Consider the following 21,502-nt stretch of genomic DNA (forward strand, 5'->3'; position numbering starts at 1 on the left):
TAATCTTACCATTAGCCCAGTATTCTTTATTCCTGCTGCTCTTTCCAAAGTGAATCACCTCACACTTTTCTACATTAAACTCAATTTGCCAGCTCTCAGTCCAGCTCTGTAGCTTATCAATGTTCCTCTGTAACCTGCAACATCCTTTGGCACTATCCACAACTCCACGGACTTTAGTGTCATCTGCAAATTTACTAACCCATCCTTCTATGCAATAATCCAGGCCATTTATAAAAATGACCAACAACAATGGACCCAAAACAGATTCTTGCGGTACACCACTAGCAACTAAACTCTAGGATGAACATTTCCCATCAACCACCATCTGTCTTCTTTCAGCTGGCCAATTTCTGGTCAAAGCCACTATATCACCCTCAATCCCATGCCTCTATACGTTGTGCAATAGCCTACCATGGGGAACCTTATCAAATGCCTTACTGAAGTCCATATACATCACATCAACCGCTTTACCCTCATCCACCTATTTGGTCACCTTCTCAAAGGTTTCCTTAATCTGTGTTGACTATCCCTAATCAACTTATTCCTCTCTAGATGATTATAAATCCTAGGTTTTATCATTCTTTCCAACACTTTACCTACAACTAAAATTAGGCTCACTGGTCTATAATTACCAGGGTTGCCTCTACTTCCCTTCTTGAACAAGGGGACAACATTTGCTATCCTCCGGTCCCCTGGCACTATTCCTGTAGACAATGACAACATAAAAATCAAAGCCAAAGGCTCTGCAATCTCTTCCCTGACTTCCCAGAGAATCCTAGGGTAAATCCCATCCGGCACAGATAACTTATCTATTTTCACACTTTCCAGAATTGCTAAAACCTCCTCCTTGTGAACCTCAATCCAGTCTAGTCTAGTAGCCTGTATCTCAGTATTTGCCTCGGCAACATTTCTTTTTCCAGTGTGAATACTGATGAAAAATATTCATTTAGCGCTTCCCCTATCTCTTTGGACTCCACACACAACTACCCCACTACTGTCCTTGATTGGCCCAGTCTTGCTCTAGTCATTCTTTTATTCCTGATAGACCTAAAGAAAGCTTTAAGGTTTCCCTTGATCCTATCTGACAATGACTACTCATGTCCCCTCCTGGCTCTTCTTTAGGTCTTTCCCGGCTAACTTGTAACTTTCAAGCGCCCTAACTGAGCCTTCACGTCTCATTCTAACATAAGCCTTCTTTTTCCTCTTGACAAGACAGTCAACTTCTTTAGCAAACCACGGCTCCCTCGCTTGACCACTTCCTTCCTGTCCGACAGGTACAGTACATACTTATCAAGGACACGCAGTAGCTGTTCTCTGAATAAGCTTCACATTTCAATTGTGCCCATCCCCTGCAGTCTCCTTCCTCATCTTATTTATGGAGGTCTTCAGCAGTATGTGAACACACTCTTGCATCTTCACCTTACTTTTTCTTAAAATCTCATAAATCATTTTCTTTCGTGAACTTTGAGTCACCATTCTTTGCTTGAACCTATACTTGATTTTAATAGGCACTATTTAAGTACCACTTATAATTGTAATAAACAGATTAACCTTAATTTTGGCATCCCAATAAAATTTGCCAAATGATCCTTTCTTCCCTAATGAAATATTCACATTTCAAAGCCTGATGTACAAAGGACTTTACTTTCCCTATTGACCAGTCAATGCAAACAAGCAAATGGGATAATGCCCTTAATTGCAAGGGAGTTTGAGTATTGGAACAGGGATGTCTTTCTGAGGCTGTATAGGGTCAGGTGGGAGCACACCTGGAGGATTGTATGTGCAGTTCAAGAAATAGAAACAGAGGAGCAAGACTAGGTCATTTGGCCCATCAAGTCCATTCCACCATTTGTCACTATCGTGACTGATCTTCTACCTCAACACCACATTTCAATGTCCTCACCTAAGAAAAGATGTAGTCTCTACAGAAGGAATACAGCAAAGATTTACGAGGTTGTACAAGGAGAGACTGGGTCAACTGGGCTTGTATTCACTGGGGCTCTCACTGAAACGTATAAATGTCTGATCAGCCTGTACAGACTGGATGCAGAAATGATGTTTTCGTTGGCTGGGAAGGTCCACAACAAAGAGTCACGGTCTTGGGACAACAATTTTTACCGAAAATATGTAAAATGTCTTCAATCACATGGTAGTGAACATATGGAGTTCTCTGTCACAAAAAAACTGTGGAGGCCAAGTCATTGAATATACTTAAAAAATAGATATATTTGCAGATGCTAAAGGTGTCAAGGGAGATGGGGAGAAAGTGCGAGTGTGGCATTGAGTTAGAGAATTAACGATGACTATTTTGAATGCTGAAGCATGCATCATGGGCTGAATGGCCTACTCCTGCTCCTATTTTCAATGTTTATCTGTTTTTTTGAATTAACTTTAGGATTGAGGTGGATAAGATTTTTGATCGATAGAGGAATCAAAGATTATGTGTAAAATGCAGGAAAGTGGACATGAAGAATGTTGGATCAGCCATGACCATATTGAATGGTGGAGGAGGGTCTAGGGTCCGAATGGACTTCTCCTGTCTCTATATTTTAGCTACCATGGCTAGCTATTCTTTACCCCGCTGCCCACTTTGTATCTGTCTACCAGTGAGCTGTTCAAATGGGTACTGCAGAAGTTGACAATGCAACTTTTGAAGCCTCAAAGAATCCCTCCAAAAACAGGCGCTAACATTTTTGTGGAGCATTAAGTGAACCACTGACATAGGTTATTGTCCTCTCTGTTGTTAGCCATGTGGAGTTTGTGTGGTTATGCCTTAAACTTCTATGACATCTTCACAACACAGCCCATATCATGTTTGCTCCCTTGAACATCAAAGTCTAATACGTTGGGTTAACCCATATGCTGTATGTAGCACATTATACCATTTTTCAATTAATGAATAATATGGGTTTTTTTAGTAAGTAGAGATGGGAGTCTTGCGTATTGCAAGACCCGATCACTCTGTTAAACTGTCCTCTTTGTTGCAGAGGTGTAAATGTAAACAATGGCTACCCACAACCGAGGGTTCGCCTTAATCAATACAATTCACCACAACATTAGAACATCGCACAATGCTGAAAACTCAAGGAAATACAATACAACAATATAAAAAAACACAACAAGCACAGGAACAGGCCCTTCAGCCCAACAAACCTGTGCCAATTCCTAATCTTTATTTAGACCTGCTACCTATTACCCACACGTGGTTTCTATCCCTCTGTTCACTTCCAATTCAGACGTCTATCAAGATAAGCCTTAAAAGTTGCTAATGTGTCTGCTTCCACCACCTCCAATGGCAATGCGCTCCAGGCACCCACTGCCCTCTGTGTGAGAAACTTCCCCTCTCTCACCTTGAACCTGTGCCCTCTTGCAGTTGACCTTTCCACCCTGGGAAAAAGCCTCTGAAAATCCCCTCTATCCCAAATAACCTGAGTTTAGCCAACCTCCCCATATAATTAAAACCCTGTATATCAGGGAACAGCATGGTAAACTTTCTCTGCACCGTCTCCAAAGCATCCACATGCTTCTGTTCATGAGGCAACCAGAACTACATGCAATATTCCCAACATGTCACAGCTAAAGTTCTACACAGCTATAACATATCCTGCTAACTTTGATATTCAATGCCTGACCTATGAAGGCAAGTGTGCTGTATGCCTTCATGCCCATCTTATCCCTATGTTGCCACCTTTAGGTATACAAGGCTGATTTCAGAGATCTTCATCTGAAATGTAGCCCTTTAAGCAGCATCATTACGCTGTGCTTTTCGAGGCCTAAATACCCAAAACTAATCATATTACTCCAGATGGTGTCCGACCAAAGCTCTTTACAATTAAAGCATCACTTCAACACTTTCATGCTCTTCTTTCAATTAATATTTGTACTTTACTCTTAAAGTCAGTGTCCAACTGCCTGCCATTCACACTAATTGAGAGATGGTGTGGTATAGTCTGTCTGATCCAGATCAAGCTTTGGAGGCCTTGCCTTCAACTGCCTCAGCAGTCCAAAGTCTGGAAGTCCCTTTGTAAATTTCTCTTTCAGTCTCCCATCTTTTGCAGTATTTCTTACCATATTGCCTGCTAACCAAGCTTGTGATGATATTGATTCATTTCACTCAATATCATACTCTGTTTGATTGTATCTTTCGTAAAATGCCTTATGAACTTCAGAACATCTCAAAAGCAAAAGGAAGAATAGGCTAGCCATTCACCTCACCACCCTTCTCTGTCACCCAATAAGATCATGGCGGATTGACTGTGGCCTGAATTCCATAATTCTGCCTGATGCCAAAACTTTTATTCCTTTCTACATGAAAAACCTAACTCGGTTTCGAAGATATTCGATTAGCCAGACTCCATTACTGTCTGCTCAAGTAATTTCAAGATCAAGGACCCTCAGAGAAGAATTGCTTTTCCTTTCCACCTTAAGGTGGAGGCTTCCGATTTTTAAAAGTGCGCTCCATTTCTAGATTCTCCAACAGGGGGCGGGGGGGAGAAGAGATACAACACCTCAACTTCTTTCCTGTGCTTTTGAACTTTGGTATTTCTGTAATGTTGCACCTTTTTACATTTTTCTTTCCTAGGAACTCATACTCAAGAATCTGTACCGATGTACCTAAGACGGTACCAATAGTGACAATTTGTAAACTTTTTACTGTACCCATGTGAATACATGTGACAATAAAGTTATTTCCATTCAGTCAAGTCATTGAGGATCTCATTTGTTTCAGTAGGGTGTTACTCTAAGGTATTTTCTCATTCGTCTAAACACCAATTCGTATAGGCCCAACTTGTTAACTGAAACTGCCTCCAAAGCAATTAAATCCTGGCTAATACAGAGCCTAGTGAGACAGAGCTACTGAAGGGCATCAGTATTAGTAAGGGAATTGCACTGGAGAAATTGTTGGCATTAAAACCCATCAATCCACAGGGCCTGATAATCGCCATCCCAAAATACTTAAGAAAGTGGCTCAAATTAAGGTGAAGGTATTGTGATCTTTCAAAGTTGTACAGCAAGTTTTGAGAAGATTTGTAGCTCAGGTTGAGGTTCTGGATGTAGGTTTGCTTGTTGAGCTAGAAGGTTCATTTTCAGACGTTTCGTCACCATACTAGGTAAAATCTTCAGTGAGCATCTGAATGAAGCACTGGTGGTGTTGCCTGCTTTTTATTTATATGTTTGAGTTTCCTCAGGTTGGTGATGTCATTTCCTGTGGTGACATCATTTCCTGGGGTGATGTAATTTCCTGCTCTTTTTCTCATGGGGTGGTAAATGGGATCCAAGTCAATGTGTTTGTTGATAGAGTTCTGGTCAGAATGCCATGCTTCTCGGAAATCTCATGCATGTCTCTGTTTAGCTTGTCCTAGGATACCTACACTTACCAACAAGTGGCAATAAACACGACTCCACACCTAGAGAACCGAATCATAGCCGTCCTCAAAAACTTCAGAAATCTGGAGAAATAAATAAGACAAACTTCCAAAAAATGAAACTAGATGGCTCCAACACACCACGCTTCTACGGATTACCCAAACTTCACAAACCAGGAGACCCCTCAAGCCCACAGGAACACCAACTTACAGATTGGCCAAGGAGCTACACCAAAGACTAAAACACTTAGTAGGAGACTCATGCCACTCCACCCAAGAATTCCTGAAGACCATAGACACCAAGATAGAAGAGGATGAAATAATGGTCTCCTTTGATGTAACAGCCCTGTTCACATTCATCAACATCAACCTGGCCAAGGAAACACTGACTACATTATTAGAAGAACCAAAGACACATACACCAAACAGCACCAACCTCATCAGCAAGGATATCATCAAGCTAGTGGAACTATGCCTTACCACCTACTTAACCATCAACAACAAAACTAACAGAATACCCATGGGATCTCCGATATCAGGGTTCTGAGCAGAGGCAGTAATGCAGAGACTCAAACAAACAGTTCTGCCAACCATCCAACCCAAACTTCGGGTCCACTACGTGGATGTCACCTTTGTCATCACTAAACAAAACAAATTAAAGGAAACCTTCCACACCATCAAGAACACACTTACTGGCATAAAATTCACTAAAGAGGAGGAAAACAACAAACTGCCATTCCTAGATGTTGCAGTAGAGCAAACAGCCAATGGGGAACTTCAAACCGGTGTCTACAGGAAAACAACACAAGGACCAAATACTGAACTACAGAAGCAATCATTCCAATATCCACAAACGAAGCTGCATTAGAACATTATTTCAATGAGCCACTACACATTGCAGCAAAGAGCAGAGGAAAATCACCTATACAGTGTGTTCAAAAAGAATGGGTAACCCATGAACACAGTCTGCTGATTTCTGAGCAACAAATCCAAACAAGCAGACAAAATACGTCCAGAAACCCTAGCCACTCTCCCCTACATCAAAGACATCTAAGAAATGACTGCCAGACTACTCAGACCTCTTGGCATCATGGTAGCCCACAACCCACCAACACACTAAAACAGCAGCTATTGAACTTGAAAGACCCTATACAGACAACAAGCAAAACTAATGTCATTTACACCATACCTTGCGAGAAACGTAACAAACACTATATTGGACAAACAGGTGGAAAACTAGCCAACACGATACAGGAACATCAACAAGCCACAAAAAGACATGACCCACTCTCACTAGTATCCTTACATAAGGATGAGGAAGGACACCACTTCAACTGGGGCAACATCAATCCAAGGACAAGCCAAACATAGACACGCATGAGAAGTCCTAGAAGTATGGCATTCCAAACAGAACTCTATCAATAAACACTTTGACTTGGATACCATTTACCACCCCCTGAGAAATTGAACATGAAATGACATCACCATAGGAAATGATGTCAGACAGGAAATAACATCACCAACCCTAAGAAACTAAAACATATAAATAGAAAGCAGGCAACTCCACCAGTGCTTCATTCGGAGGCTCACTGAAGATTTTACTTAGTATGGTGATGAAACGTCTGAATATGGACCTTCCAGCTCAGCAAGCAAACCTACATCCAGAGTCTCTGGAACAACTTCTATGGATATGAGGGTAGCTAATGTAACTCCACTATTTAAAAAAGGTAGACAAAAATCAGGAATTATAAACTTAACCTGACGTCAATAATGGTGAAAAAGCTACAGTCCATTACACAAGATTCAATAGCAGAGCACTTAAAGCTATGACAGAATCGGACAGAATCATCATGGACTTACAAAAGGTAAATCATGCTTGAAAGTTGACTGAGATTTTTGAAGATCTAACTAGTAACACTGATAAGTGAAGTCAGTGGATGGAGTTAACTTGGACTTTCAAAAGGCTTTTGATAAGATCCCCATAAAAGATTAGCATGTAAAATTAAAGCAGATGGGAATAAGGGTAGATATGATGATGCTGTCACTTTAACAAGCATAGTTTGTTCTTCGTTTTTTTTCACAAGAGGTCATACCATAATTTAACTATGGCAGGGGAGTGGCCAGTTCTCCCAGTTCAGGTATTATTCCAGTTTGGTTTAGTTGTAGCAGTCACAGAAGCTGCTGCAGTGCAAAAAAGATCCATGCTTCAGCAGATAATCCCTGGCTGACTTTTCTCTCTGAAATCTCTCATGCCAGTAAGAAACATTGTTCAAATTTACCTTTCTCCAAGGGGTGTGTTTCTCGGATGTTCCAAGAATTGGAATAGTTCCGTAGTTAAGTTGCTGTAATGATTTGGTTAAGTTTTCCTATAGTTAAAGATTAGATTACTTACTTACAGTGTGGAAACAGGCCCTTTGGCCCACACTGACCTGCCGAAGCACAACCCACCCAGTCCCATTCCCCTATATTTGCCCCTTCACCTAACACTACGGGCAATTTAGCATGGCCAATTCACCTAACCTGCACATTTTTGGACTGTGGGAGGAAACCAGAGCACCCGGAGGAAACCCACGCAGACATGGGGAGAATGTGCAAACTCCACACAGTCAGTCAGTCACCTGAGGTGAGAATTGAACCCGGGTCTCTGGCGCTGTGAGGCAGCAGTGCTAACCACTGTGCCACCCATAAGTTATTCTAAATTCCATTTTCATTTTTTCGTGTTTCAACTGTAGTGTTTAAAAGTACTCTGTTTTGTTTAAAGCAGAGTGGTTTGACCAGCTACATCACACCTACAATATCTACTTCATATCTACCTGTAAACTAAGAAAAAGTTAGTGTTGAGGCTACCTTCTTAAAATATTTTGAAGGGGTCAGGCCTGGTTCATATCAATAGAGTACTGACGCGGAAACAGAACTGGTAGGCAACAGAAAACAAGGAGTAGGAATAAAGGCAGTGACAGGGAACAATTCACAGACGCGTGTTATTCACAATATATTATTATTGATTTAGAAGAGGGAACTAAATGCAATATATCCAGGTTTTAGATGACACAAAGCTAGGCTGGAGGCTGAACTGACAAGAGCACGAGGAGATGGTTCAGTTATAATGTCCACAAGTTAAATGATTGGGAAAATGCATGGTAGATATAACATAAGTGGTTAAATTTGCAGGAAATTCACTATGGTAACAACAATGGGATGGCAAATTATTATTTGAATGGTGATAGGTAGGGAAAGTGGTTGGGACAATAAGACCTTGGTGCCTTTGTACACCTGTCACTGAAATAAGGCAGTGAAGGTTGCTAATGATGTGTTGTCTTTCATAGCAAGAGGATTCAAGTGCAGGATGGGAGATGCCTCATAACAATTGTGTACAGCCTTGGTGTGACCACACTTGGAGAACTGTGCACAGTTTTGGTTCCCTTAGATATGAAAGGAATGTAACAAAGGTTTACCAAACTGAATAGAGACTGGAACAGTTAGGACTATATTCCTTTGAGTTTAGAGGATGAGGAAGAATCACAAAAAAACCTATAAAATTCTAACAAGACAAGACAGAGTAAATGCATGAAGGATGATCCTGACTACTAGGAAGTCCACAACCATGAGTCAAAGTTTAAGATTGGGGGTTGGCCATTTAGGACCGAGACAAGGAGAAATTTCTTCACCAGAGAATGGTGAGCTTGTGGAATTATCTACCACAGAAAGCAGCTGAGACGAAAACATCAAGCAGGAGATAGGGATAGTTCTAAAGGCTCAACAGATTAATAGGCATGGAGAGAAGTGGAAACAGGATACTGATTATAATGAAAGTCATAGCAGGCTCGAACAGCTGAATGGCCAACTCCTGCTGCTATTTTTTTCTGCTTCTATGAAGTAACAAGACCCCAGCTATAAAACAGGTAGAATGCTGTGTACAATGTTAATGGTGTTATAGATTTATAAGTTATAGAAGGCATAGACTTCGTGACAATAGCATCTCACTATTGTGAGTGGACTTACTGCTCGCCCAACCTCCTACACTCATTTCCACGCTCTTCTTAAGCCATTATGCACCTCACCTTCCTCATATCTGGCTTTGTAATCACCAATTTCAAACTCTCGGTCACACTAGATTTTGTTCCACTCTTGTCTATGAGCAGCGATGGGAAATATCAAAACAACGAGCATTAAAACTTCCCTAATAATTGGACATCATGATGACTAATATGGCACCTTCAATGCATGGGATAGACTGGTTTGACAGAAATGAAGCTGGAAACTAAGAGTAAGAGTCACTGTCCAAATGATTAATGCAAGCAGATAAAGGTTCATGTAAAGGAAACTTTGTTCCACGGTGAAACAACTTCCATTACCCATTCAAAACTGCACCACCCACTGCATCTATGTGGCAATTTCATTTGCCACACTAGACATATTTGTGGTGTCTCTGAGCGATACTGCTAATTCAGGACCAAATTATCAGTAATTTGAAATCTACACATGCACATAAATCTAGCTGAAAGCAACCAATACCCATTTACTTTGAACTTCTGCATCATTAAAGAGAAGATATTTTCACCACGCTGGTGAAAAGAAGACGACTTGCATTTCTGTAGCACTATGCAAGACCGCAAAACACCCCAAGGTATTTTACAGCCAATGAAACACTTTTGAAAATGTTGTCACTGTTATAATCTAGGTACACTGGGAGTCAATGTTACATAGCATGCTCCCACAAACCACAATGTGATAATGAGGAGATAAACTACTTTGGTCCATGTTTACTGAGGTATAAACATTGGCCAATTTACTGCGGATATCTCCCCTATGATTTTTTTCAAAATAGTTCTAAGTGATATATCTCATGTCCACCTGATAGAGCTAAGTTAAAAATCATACAACACCAGGTTATAGTCCAACAGGTTGATTTGGTAGCACTGGCTTTCGGAGCGCTGCTCCTTCATCAGGTGGTTGTGGAGGAGCAGTGCTCCAAAGATTAATGCTTCCAAATCAACCTGTTGGACTATAACCTGGAGTTTTGTGATTTTTAAACTTTGTACACCCTAGTCCAACACCGGCATCTCCGAAACCTGACAGAGCAGTTGAGGCCTTGGTTTAGTGACACAGCTAAAGGACTACATACCCAACTCTGGAATATTGCATTAGTTTCAATTCTTGTGCTCAAGCCTCTGTAGTAGGAAAGGAACACATTCTGCCACCAATCAAGATACAGCTGACATATGACACCAAGTCTTAGGGATTAAGATCACAGAGGGGTAAGGTTTATTATTGGATATCCCTGCATCAGACTGTCTAACCAAAAACTAGAACAATTCTGTGAAATTTTTATTGATAATATTTTCAAATCACATGAAGCTATGTTCCAATCACCTTTTATCTTTGGAATAAACCTAACCCTGTATGTTATAAATTGAAGAAGTCTTTTCAGCGTTATTTCTTAATTGACAGAACATCGGAGTTGAGAGTACTTGAGAACATGCAACTCTCACTGTTGTGATGGCGTTTACTTCATTAAAAATCATGAAACCAATATGGTCAACTTGTCATTTCCTCAAACTTCAAAACATTATTCTTACTGGTCTTCATCCTTCTAAATTTTCATTTTATATCATCACTACATTGAAATTAAGATCTTTTGTAACATTTCTCAGCCAACCTCTGTTTTTCTCAGGACTTAACAATTCTTCATTTAGTTTTCCTACCTACAGCAATCTTCACACTTTACTTGTCCAAAATTAGTACTGCAACTCAATAGTTAGTCTGGCTTTAGCTCTATCTTTACAACTTTAGTAATGTCCTAGGCCCCCTTAATAAACTAATTAAAAATGCAATGAAGTAATCTTGGCTCATGAGATCTTCCTCTGTAATTTAATGTAACAAGATATTTTTCCTGACAGAATGCAAAGGAATATGCATTAACCACAACTATGATGGTCTGCTTTACATGAAGACAAATATGCAAAGTTGGAGTTCATGAAAGCTGTGAAACTAAGTGAGACACAATATATACATTTCAATTATAATATCAACTGTAGTCAATTTGCATTTATCATGGTGTTGCCATTAGAGACCATTAATATTTAGGGATGAAACAAAAATATTAAAACATACTAAAGAAAATCTGAAAGAACTGTGGATGCTGTAAATCAGAAACAAAAACAGAAGTTGTTGGAAAAACTCAGCAAGTCTGGTAGCATCAGTTAAGAGAAATCAGAGTTAATATGTCACCGGAGCCAAAATGTTAACTCTGATTTCTCTTCCCAGATGCTGAGCTTTTCCATCAACTCTTGTTGTTGTTTCTAACAGGGTAGCACAATGGTCCAGTGGTAGCACTGCTGCCTCACAGCGCCACGGACCCGGGTTCGATTCCAGCCTCAGGTGACTGTCTGTGTGGAGTTTGCATACTCTCCGGGTGCTCCGGTTTCCTCCCACAATCCAAAGATGTGCAGGTTAGGTGGATTAGCAAAGCTAAATTGTCCATAGTGTTCAAGGATTTGTAGGTTAGGTGTATTAGTCAGGGGTAAATATAGGATAATAGGGTAGGGGAATGGGTCTGGGTGGATTACTCTTCGGAGGGTTGGTGTGGACTTATTGAGCCGAAGGGCCTATCCTATGATTCTAAGAATATTAAAATATAGTTGCAGGAACAAACTGCTTTCTAGCATTAGTCTCAATTAATTATATTTGTTATAATAGACAACAGACAAAATGGGAGTGTTCAAAGCTGAACACAACAATATAATTCACTCATTCCTGATGAAGGGCTTATGCTTGAAATGTCGACTCTCCTGCTCCACGGATGCTGCCTGACCAGCTGTCCTTTTCCAGCACCACACTTTTCGACTCTGATCTCCACCATCTGCAGTCCTCACCTTCTCCTAATATAATTGACAACTCTAAAAACTAGATGAAATCAACTCAGCGCTGCATCCACAACTATTTCTTGAATTACCTTAACAGAATTTGCATCTATATTGTAGGGTGTACACAGTCAGTTATCTGTCTGTCAGCCAAATCTCTTGTGAGATAAAGCTTTGCACAATACATCACTTCATTATGCTGCTGACTAACATGGATCACATCCAATCAAAATAATACAACTTTGTCAACCCAAAATAGATTAAATTAGATGCATTATTTATGTTGTATTCATCTTCATTCTGTACCTTTGCAAATGCTTGACCATCTATGAAAGGTTCAAATGTTGACATTTTTGATGAGTTAATTTTGTCAAGAGGAGTATTATTTTCTTTTCCTTTAAGGGACACTATCCAATCTTTCTATATATCATGCCATTACTATTACTTGCTTCAACCATTCATTTATTTAAGTTTAGTTGTTCTCAGTTTATAAAAAAAAGCCATTGCAAATCTGAATGAAGATAATTTAATTTAAAGTGTTCGATCAGAGAATGAATATACTGAAGTTGCTAAGCATTTAAAAACATATGTGGATAAGCAAAAGACTAATAAAAAAAACCTCAGAATGCTGATGGCATTCGTATTAAACCAAAATATTTATTTGTTCCTTTATAATCCTTCAGAGGTTTGAACTTGATCAAAATGAAAATGTTCTTAGGAATTCTTCTAAATATGATGGGAATTTGTTTTAGAAGTATTATCGCACATTTGGTTTTGAAAACTGTCTGCATGGTCATGTTGAACACCAATCTGCAAGGAGACAACTAACCACAACAAAACCACAATCTACTACATTTTGAAAAGTTAAAAGAAATCAGCATAGCTATTACTTCCATTTAAAGGGAGGAGTTTTAAAATGTACAGCTGTCTAGTAGGAGTCTCCCATATATAAATACCAGCATCTATCTTTTTGAAAGCACTACTACATCAGAACTTCCATGATTTCAAGGGGATAATCTATTGGGGATGTTAAACTGAAATACAGTCCAGGAGGCAAGATATGTTGGTACGTTGTACTTCAATTTTTAATCAAGTTAACAAGCAAAAGGGCAAGAAGGGATGCTGCTAGATTAGAACTAGTTTTGTCTGCATTGGCTAATTAAATTTGTAGTATTCTCCTTACGCAGCTCTCTGTCTTGATTTGTTTATGATGTTGGTCTGAAACATGGGCACTAAGCATGGCATGTCCAGTACTACATGTTAAATGGGGCCTACTCAAACTTTGTCAATTTTTTTAAACTTCACTGCCAGATAGGGTGTTTGACAGAAGGAACCATTTTCAATATTTTATGTGCAATTTTGTCAAGATGGTTTGCATTATTCTGTTAAAGAATGTAAACAAATATCTATTAAAACTCTTATAGATTCTACCTACAAGCATGACTTTAGTGGAAACTGGTGCATTTCTGGTGTTCATGTCTATTTCTCTGGTGAATGGAATAGGATACAAGGGATACAACCAATCACCATATAATACAAAAAGTCAGGGTAAGTTTTCATTGCATTTGGAAACAATTATTTGAGATTGCTCTGCTTTGCACTAATTACATGATGAACAAAGTTATACAATCGTGATCTGTAGTAAAGTGCCAGCTGAAGTTGTTGGCTTACTTTTAGTCTAAGTAATATTTATCTTATACCTTTTATCTTATAGATATCTCAAATTAGTAACAATTAGTTCTCTCCATGCTGAAATAAACCAACCGTCTGGGTGTGCACAAGGGCAATGTTCATTCAGTCAACTTTAAATTTCCCGTTCTCTCAAAAAGCATTCCTTGCTTCCTAAAAGAGCAATTCATATAGACAATTTCTTAAACTCAGGAGACCTCAATGTACGTGACAGATGACATATTACTTGTATTGTGGTACAATCCCAAGATAAAGCTGAATAATTTAACATCAAATGTAATAAATGTGTTCTACTTATCTCTCAGCCATGTGATCAACTCAAAATGCTTATTGAAAAGACTTTTCTTAATTTTTCAACTAGTTTCCCCTCAGTGGCCTGACCAGAGGTGAAGAAAGGTTGCTGCTCCTCATGTGAGACCTATAGCATTCCCATGCTTGTGAAGCCTGAGAGAGACTGGCTGCAAATCAGCTGCTTATAAATGTTGAGGACGAATGTGCAGATAGGCTGACAACCTAAGTGAGATCAGCAGTTCCTATGCCCCATCTCACCATTTGCACTCCCATAATGATAGAGTTCATCACTTCCCCTGATCCACGGGAAAGTAGAATGCAGAAGGTGACAAACTTCTTCAAAGAATTTTATTATTCAAAACACCAAACACTTCAATGTCAAGCATTGAGATATATGGTAGACATCTCAGCCTTACCAAACTGCATTTGTAATAATCTGGATACCTGCTGTGCAAGACCCACAGTAGTATTCCTGGAGGTGGTGATACTACTGTGGGTGGACAAGAGTATTGATGGATGTAATCATCCATGTTCTGCTTTTCTCTTAACCTGTCTTATTACGCCAACCTTTCCTTGCCAACTTAGCTCAGAATTTCTTCTGGTATCAATGAATCTTAGTAGTCAGTTTAAAAATCCAATGTTCTCAATAACATTTCTTCAGACAATTTCAAATAAGTACAATTCACACAAGACATTTAAACAACACTGCAGAGGCTAGATCTCACACTTAGCTGTAATGGTAGAATTCCATGGTATTCAAATATCTTGTACAGCTACTTGTCCAATGTTTCCATTTCACACAAAGTCCTCATCTCTCTCTCTCTCTCTCTCTCTCAGCAGCACTGGGAAAGGCCTCCCCCTCAAATCTAACCTGAGCAATCTCTGGTCAATTTCTGAGTGATAGGTGTTCCATCATGTACAGAACTTTTTGGCATTTATATCGTCTTCAGAGCTAGCACCGGACTTGTTGCCTGTAGGAGTGCAGAACTTGACAATTCTTCCTTGGAGAGATTAACCTTATCCATGCCTTTCCCTTAACAAAAGATTGGTTATATTTCATTGAAACTAGGAAAATAACCAAACTTGATTATACAAAAAGTAATTCTTCAAAAAGTTTAAGAAACTGTATTTTTTGTTATTGCATTTCCTTCAGACCACAGTGGTATAATTGAAATCTTACAGAATGATTTAGAATAGAATAGAATATCCTTCATTGTCTCGTGTTCTCCAACATCAAAGTACAGAAGTACAGTGAAAAGCTTTTAACTATGGCTGCCTCTAATGGCACCATCTTAGGCACAAGCACTTAGATACAATCTTGAATACAAAAGAGAAATAAAAGGAAAAAATAAGTTGAAGTAACACAGTTATAACACAACATAAGGATTGGCATTACAGCCTGATAAAGAATTTCAAGTAGCAGCAGCTTAGTACATGGTCCAACTGTCCGCACCAGGCCCCAGTCCAACAACTGTCCCAAGCTGCTCCAAGCCTCCAGTCCACTTCAGGACTACTTCCCCACGCGCCGCTCCAGGACTGCGAAAAAGAGGGAAAAAACAAAGGCAAAGAACAAGCAGAGCAGAAGAGCTCCAGGTGGAGCATCCTATGCTGATGTCATTCCCACCATTTCTCAATGGTGGTTCAGGTTTCCCCATGGAGTAGATAAACCAGGCAACAAGTAGGTCTTTGGCAAACTTGTTGATCACAGGACAGCAGCAGATGGATAGATAAATTTGCCAGCTAAGTAAGGAAAATTAATGACACACATACTTAGACATACAGAAATACAAAATAAAAATTCCATTATTGCTTCTACACTGTGGGCATTGAAATGGAGAGACAGTGGCACAACATCAATGTCAAGGGGCCAATAATTCAGAAACCTGGGCAAGTATTCTTGGAACATAGGTTCAAATCTCACTTCAGCAGTATGATGAAAAGAACTTGATATATCAACAGGAGTCTCAGTGGGAATGACTGTGAAACTTTCATCCACTGTCTTTAAAACTCATCTGATTCACTCATGCCTTTTAGGGAAGGTATTGCGCCATCGTTATCTGGTCTGGCTTACATATGATTCCAGAACCACAGCAATGTGGCCACAGTTCACATTGCTCAGTTCGAAGTCAAATATAAACGGGCAGCAATAGTTGGCCTGACCAATGATGGCAATATCTCATGAGAGAACAAAGGAAAAAAAGATCCAGTCATGATTTTAACTTTAAAAAAAAAGAGAGAAAATGACCCAACATCAAAATATTGCCTGTATCTCACAGCCTGGGATGGGTCCTTTTCTTCAACCCATCTTTTCAGATGTTTACCCTCTATTAAAACTCACACAGGTATACTTCCAGGAAACCAGCCCAAGAATTGCACAGGCAATTATTTGTGAGATTCTAGATTTTCTGGTGTGTTAACTAGAATATGTTAAGTATTATAGCTCAAAGAAACTTGAAGGAAAAAGTATTATGATTCCAAAATAATGTCAACAGTTTAAGTGTCAACAATAAAAGTCATAATTTAACTTTGTACTGTCGGTCTAAGATAGTTTTTAAAATTGTTAATATTAACTAATCTGTGCGTAATATTCACAAATGCATTGATCTATGGAAAACTTACAACTTAGGTGCATATTCATAGCAATTTAATTTAGTTTGGTCATGTTATTTTTCTTGTAACTCAGAACCTGTTTTAATAAATTAGGTTATGAATTAAAAGGTCTTCATTATCAGAGTCTTGAGGAAAGTCCAAAGGGCATCACAGGTAAGAAATGACAAGTATTTATACATTTAACATCAGCTTTTTTTGATATCAGATAGGTTACAATGCAAGTTAACTAAGTGTTTGTCCTATATTACAAGATAACTGGAAGAAATGCCTGCTCACTCCAAGTTTTTGCTATCACCAACTTCAAGGCATAATTCAGAAATAATTGATATGAAAAAAGAAATGGATCTCCTTAACAACAGGTTTCTACCCAAATAGGCTTATCACATGCAATTCCAGTAGGAAATTGATGGCATGCTTGCTATATTTTAATATCAGTGATGTACCTTATGTCATCATTTAGGCATCCTCAAAACTTAAGGATTTATGGATTGAAAACTTGATTGAAATAACAGTACTTAAGATGTTGTACATGGTTTTAAGCTGTTACTGCACTTTTTAATTTGCACTCCGGCTGAGGAGAAATTTTTAATTACCATTCTGACTGATGTTTGGACCAATGTGCACTTCTCATTTTGTTCCAATTTGTCTACCCACCCACTTTCAAGAAACATCCTGGATTACTAAGGACTAAATACTTGCGTAAAAACAATGCAAAGAAAGATGCAAGAAGTTCAACCGACAACTTAAATAAATTTATTATTTATTTAAACAGTTTTTCCACCTGTAATTTACATTATGTGTCAGTTATGCAAAACAACATTTTCTAAACAATTGCCATCATACCACAGTATTTGGGAAACCTGTGATATCTGTATTTTTTGAAGAAAGAGAGAAATGATCAGCAAAGGAGTCAAGGAAGGTTGAACTGGACCAAAGCTGGTCTGCACCCACTCGTGCATATTTACAATCTGCAGTGCATCCAACTAAAACTGCTGCAAGCAATGTTCACACAAGCCATCAATATTACAGAAAGCTGACACTGAGTTATGTCAAATGTTGCAACAAGGACTTTAGCCACACTTCTCCACAAGCACGTCTCCAAACCCTTCAAAGGACCCACCAGCAAAATCTACCATCAGAGATAATCCATAGCACACAAATGTGTAAAGTGTATGGCTAGTACCCTGTTTATTCAAGTGCCAATGTCACCTTACCTGCAGGCAACCATCCATTAGCAGAGAGCCTTGCAATTTTGCGAAAGAGCAAGATGCCCAAAGACCCAAGGATAATAGTTATGGATTAAACCCACAAGATCTTATTTTCTCAATTAGCTATGTGGATCAGAAAGCAATGCCACCCTTAATGTTCAACTTATTTACTGGAGTCTGAAGAAAGGCAGTTTTCATATCACAGATGGCTGCCAAATTCTTTTTATTTTAAGGCATTCTAAAGTACCACTGCAAAGATAAATGTCAACATGGCTCATGGCCTCTGGAACTGCAAATCGTGACTCATTCAGAGCATCTCAGGATACCAGCTGAAAATGAAGTCTGCCCTGACTAAAATCACAGTGGCATTCTTCGTGACTATGGTGTGTCATTCTATACTGTCCTCCTCAGCTCTTCACTGAATTACAGAATTATTCAGGCAGAGAAGAAGGCCCTTTAGTTCATGATTGAACATGCTGGCCCCTGAATGAACAGCTAACTTAGAGCCATTCTTCTACCTTCTCCCACTGTACCTGCGCATCATTCCATAAACAAATATCCATCCAATTTAACTGCCTCCACTCTACTTTCTGGCTATGTTTCCAGGCCCTAACTATACTCTGCACAAAATTTATTTTCCTCATCTCACTTTTGATTTTCTCACTAGTTACCTTAAATCTGTTCCCTCTTGATTTTGATCATTTCATGATTAGCAGCATTTCCTTTCTATAACTCTGTGCGGACCTCTCACAACTTTGAATACTTCAATTTGATTTGTTCTCAGCCTTCTTTCCTTCAAGGAAAACATGATTGTTGAGATAATCAAATGTTCTATCTTCCTCTATTGCCTACCATCCGTTCCTAATGCTATAGGATTGCACTTGTGCTATTTCATTTCCATCTGTTTCAGATACAACAAGCTCTTTTTCAGAAGCATCTCTTTTGCTACCATACTTGACCTAAGATTCCCCAAGGATGCCACACACTGGCTCCATTCCCACCCACTTACATGCATATATATGCATCTTCAGAGCATTATCCACAGGAATGGACGTCATCAGCTTCCATGTGAATGCGGACAACATATTTAATAATCTGCCCACCACTTGTCTGAACCACATCATTACGTTTAAGCTGTAAAGACCATTTATTTGACATCAAATTGTGGAAAGGTCAAAATATCCATTAATTGAACACTGGGACTACTGAAGACATCCTATGTTCAGCCACTGCTATAAAACTCGTCTCTGTTGCTACAAATTCCATAGCCCGCTGGCCAGACTCTCAGGCGGAACCAGACAGTTTAATAACCTTGGCATCCTGTTTGACCCAGAGCTGTGTTTCGAACCCCACATCATAATCCATCCTCCTGACCACTCACTTCCACCTCTAACATCACCTTCTCTTGCACCTTACCTCAGCTCTAAAGTTACTGAAATGTTTCTCAATATTTGTCACCTCTGAATTCAAGGTGGGGGGTGAGGAATGTTTAAACATTTGTGGGAGAATCTCAGACTGTCCTTCGATCCTCTGGTATTGGTGAATCCATACACTCTGTGGTGTGCTGCAGCATTGAATAAACATCCTGCTGAGCTGTGTACTTATGGCTAGCTGACTCACCAGTAATTTGCTTACTGACACTCTGTTCAGGTTCTGCCAGAACTGCTTGGCACTAGATATCACCAAAGCCTTGATACAGATATGGAAACAAAAGCAATGTCAGAGGAGACATATGAATATGTGGTCCCAAACATAAGCAGTTGGCAACGTAAGACATTAAGTCCCCAAAGAAGACTGATGCAAATGGCGATTCATGAAAAGAAAATCATCCATTGACTGGAATCTCATACAACCGGAAGAAATATGCTTGTATTATTAGAAGCACAGTTTTGGGACTTTACTGCAGGAGTCTGTTAAGGTAACATCCTTAACTCAACCAACTACAGCTACTTGAATGACCTTATGTCAGCCATGGGCAAGTGTTCAGCTGTTTGCTGACATTTCCACAGAAATCAGTTCCGTCACATCTCCTCCAATATGGAATCAGCTCAAAAAGCAGCAATAGGATACCATCCAACCTCAGGACTGACTACAGCAGGTAACATTCACATCAAAAGCAAAATGCTATAGCTATTGGAAATCTGAAGTAAAACCATAAAATGCTGATCATATTCAGTAGAAGTGGTAAGAGAATCAGAGTTTAATGCTTCATGTCTGTGATCTTTCATGAGTTGCTGAATTTATCCAACATTTATTGCTTTCAAGTAACTTCAGTGCCTGGCATTGACTGTCTCCCACGACAAAAATAAATTTTACAACATTTCCGTGACTTTGAATTGAACCATCATCTCAACTTCTCAAAATCTACAAACAGTCATGAAATTCTCTCTCCCGTGGGCAGAACTTGTGCTCTCTCACAATAAGTGCTCGAAAAACCATGTCTGGGGACAGGATATTGAATGCCTGTGCACAATAAAGAACATCCCATTGTAAGTGGTTATGAAATTCTGGGACCTTCAGTCATGGTGACATACAATCTGCTCCTTGATGTAGACCTCAAAACATACATCGTGAAACAACAGCTTTGGCAAACTTGCAAGATGCACATGGGGTAAACTTTAACTTGACATTGAGGATCAAGTTATAGGTTTTCCTGCATTCTCAGCACCTAACTGTTTGGCATGAGTGACTTACAGTTGCCAGGACAAGTAGTCCAATAATTTCCACCTTTTCTGTCTACAGTGTATCACGGTTAATATCTGGTGGAACAAAATCATGAATGAATTAAGGCACAACTCCCTAGTGTGTTGGCAGTAATGAAACAGAGACAGCTTCAGGGGATTGGAAACATCCCAAGGACATAAGACAATTACAGACCCAAGGACTTTGTGTGTAGTGAGGCAGCTGGGGCCAGATTACCAGTAAAGCAACCAAGGCCCTACTTCAAGGACACTTGCAAGCATGACATGAAGGCTGTAAATATTGAACATCACACCCAAAAGTCAGTAAGGGCAAAAAAAATCATGTCAACCTTTTGCAGACTGGAGTGAACCACCACAACCAACAATGGCTGCAGCAGCTTAGCAACAGAATACCAATGCTGAAAACAGGAATCCAGAATATCCCTTACCAATGTCTTATCCAGTCTGTCTCTCAAAGATTAGTTTCTTCAGCCATCAACCCAGGTGCACCAAATGAAGACACACCACTTTTAAACTTATTGTTTGCCACATGTCCATCATTTCTCAAAGGTGGAAGGATGTCAAGATTAATTAAAACTCTGGAGTTGCCAGTAACCAGTAACATAACTGAACCAGGTGTACCAACAAAGTGACTATAAGAATAGCTTACTTTCTGCACCCTCAAAGTTTCTCCAGCAGCTACATGACCACATGCAAAGGGTGTGAATGCAATAGTGGAAACAAAAATTAAATATCATTTATTTGACTGGAACCTCATCCCTGCAGGTGAGCAA

The 21,502-nt window shown here is 39.4% G+C and overlaps 2 protein-coding genes across 4 annotated transcripts in view; one reads left to right on the forward strand and one right to left on the reverse strand.

The window, feature by feature from the left end:
* Window positions 1–21,502, reverse strand: part of nt5dc1 (5'-nucleotidase domain containing 1) — a 554,582-nt gene that overhangs the window by 356,811 nt on the left and 176,269 nt on the right. The window lies entirely within an intron of this gene.
* Window positions 1–21,502, forward strand: part of LOC140453686 (uncharacterized) — a 60,395-nt gene that overhangs the window by 33,745 nt on the left and 5,148 nt on the right. Inside the window, exons 5-6 of the mRNA XM_072548621.1 lie at window positions 13,654–13,777; window positions 16,913–16,972. Coding sequence (XP_072404722.1) covers window positions 13,654–13,777; window positions 16,913–16,972 — 184 coding nt within the window. The remainder of the gene's footprint in view (window positions 1–13,653; window positions 13,778–16,912; window positions 16,973–21,502) is intronic.

This window comes from Chiloscyllium punctatum, chromosome 3 (genome assembly GCF_047496795.1).
Source record: "Chiloscyllium punctatum isolate Juve2018m chromosome 3, sChiPun1.3, whole genome shotgun sequence".
NCBI lineage: Eukaryota > Metazoa > Chordata > Chondrichthyes > Orectolobiformes > Hemiscylliidae > Chiloscyllium > Chiloscyllium punctatum.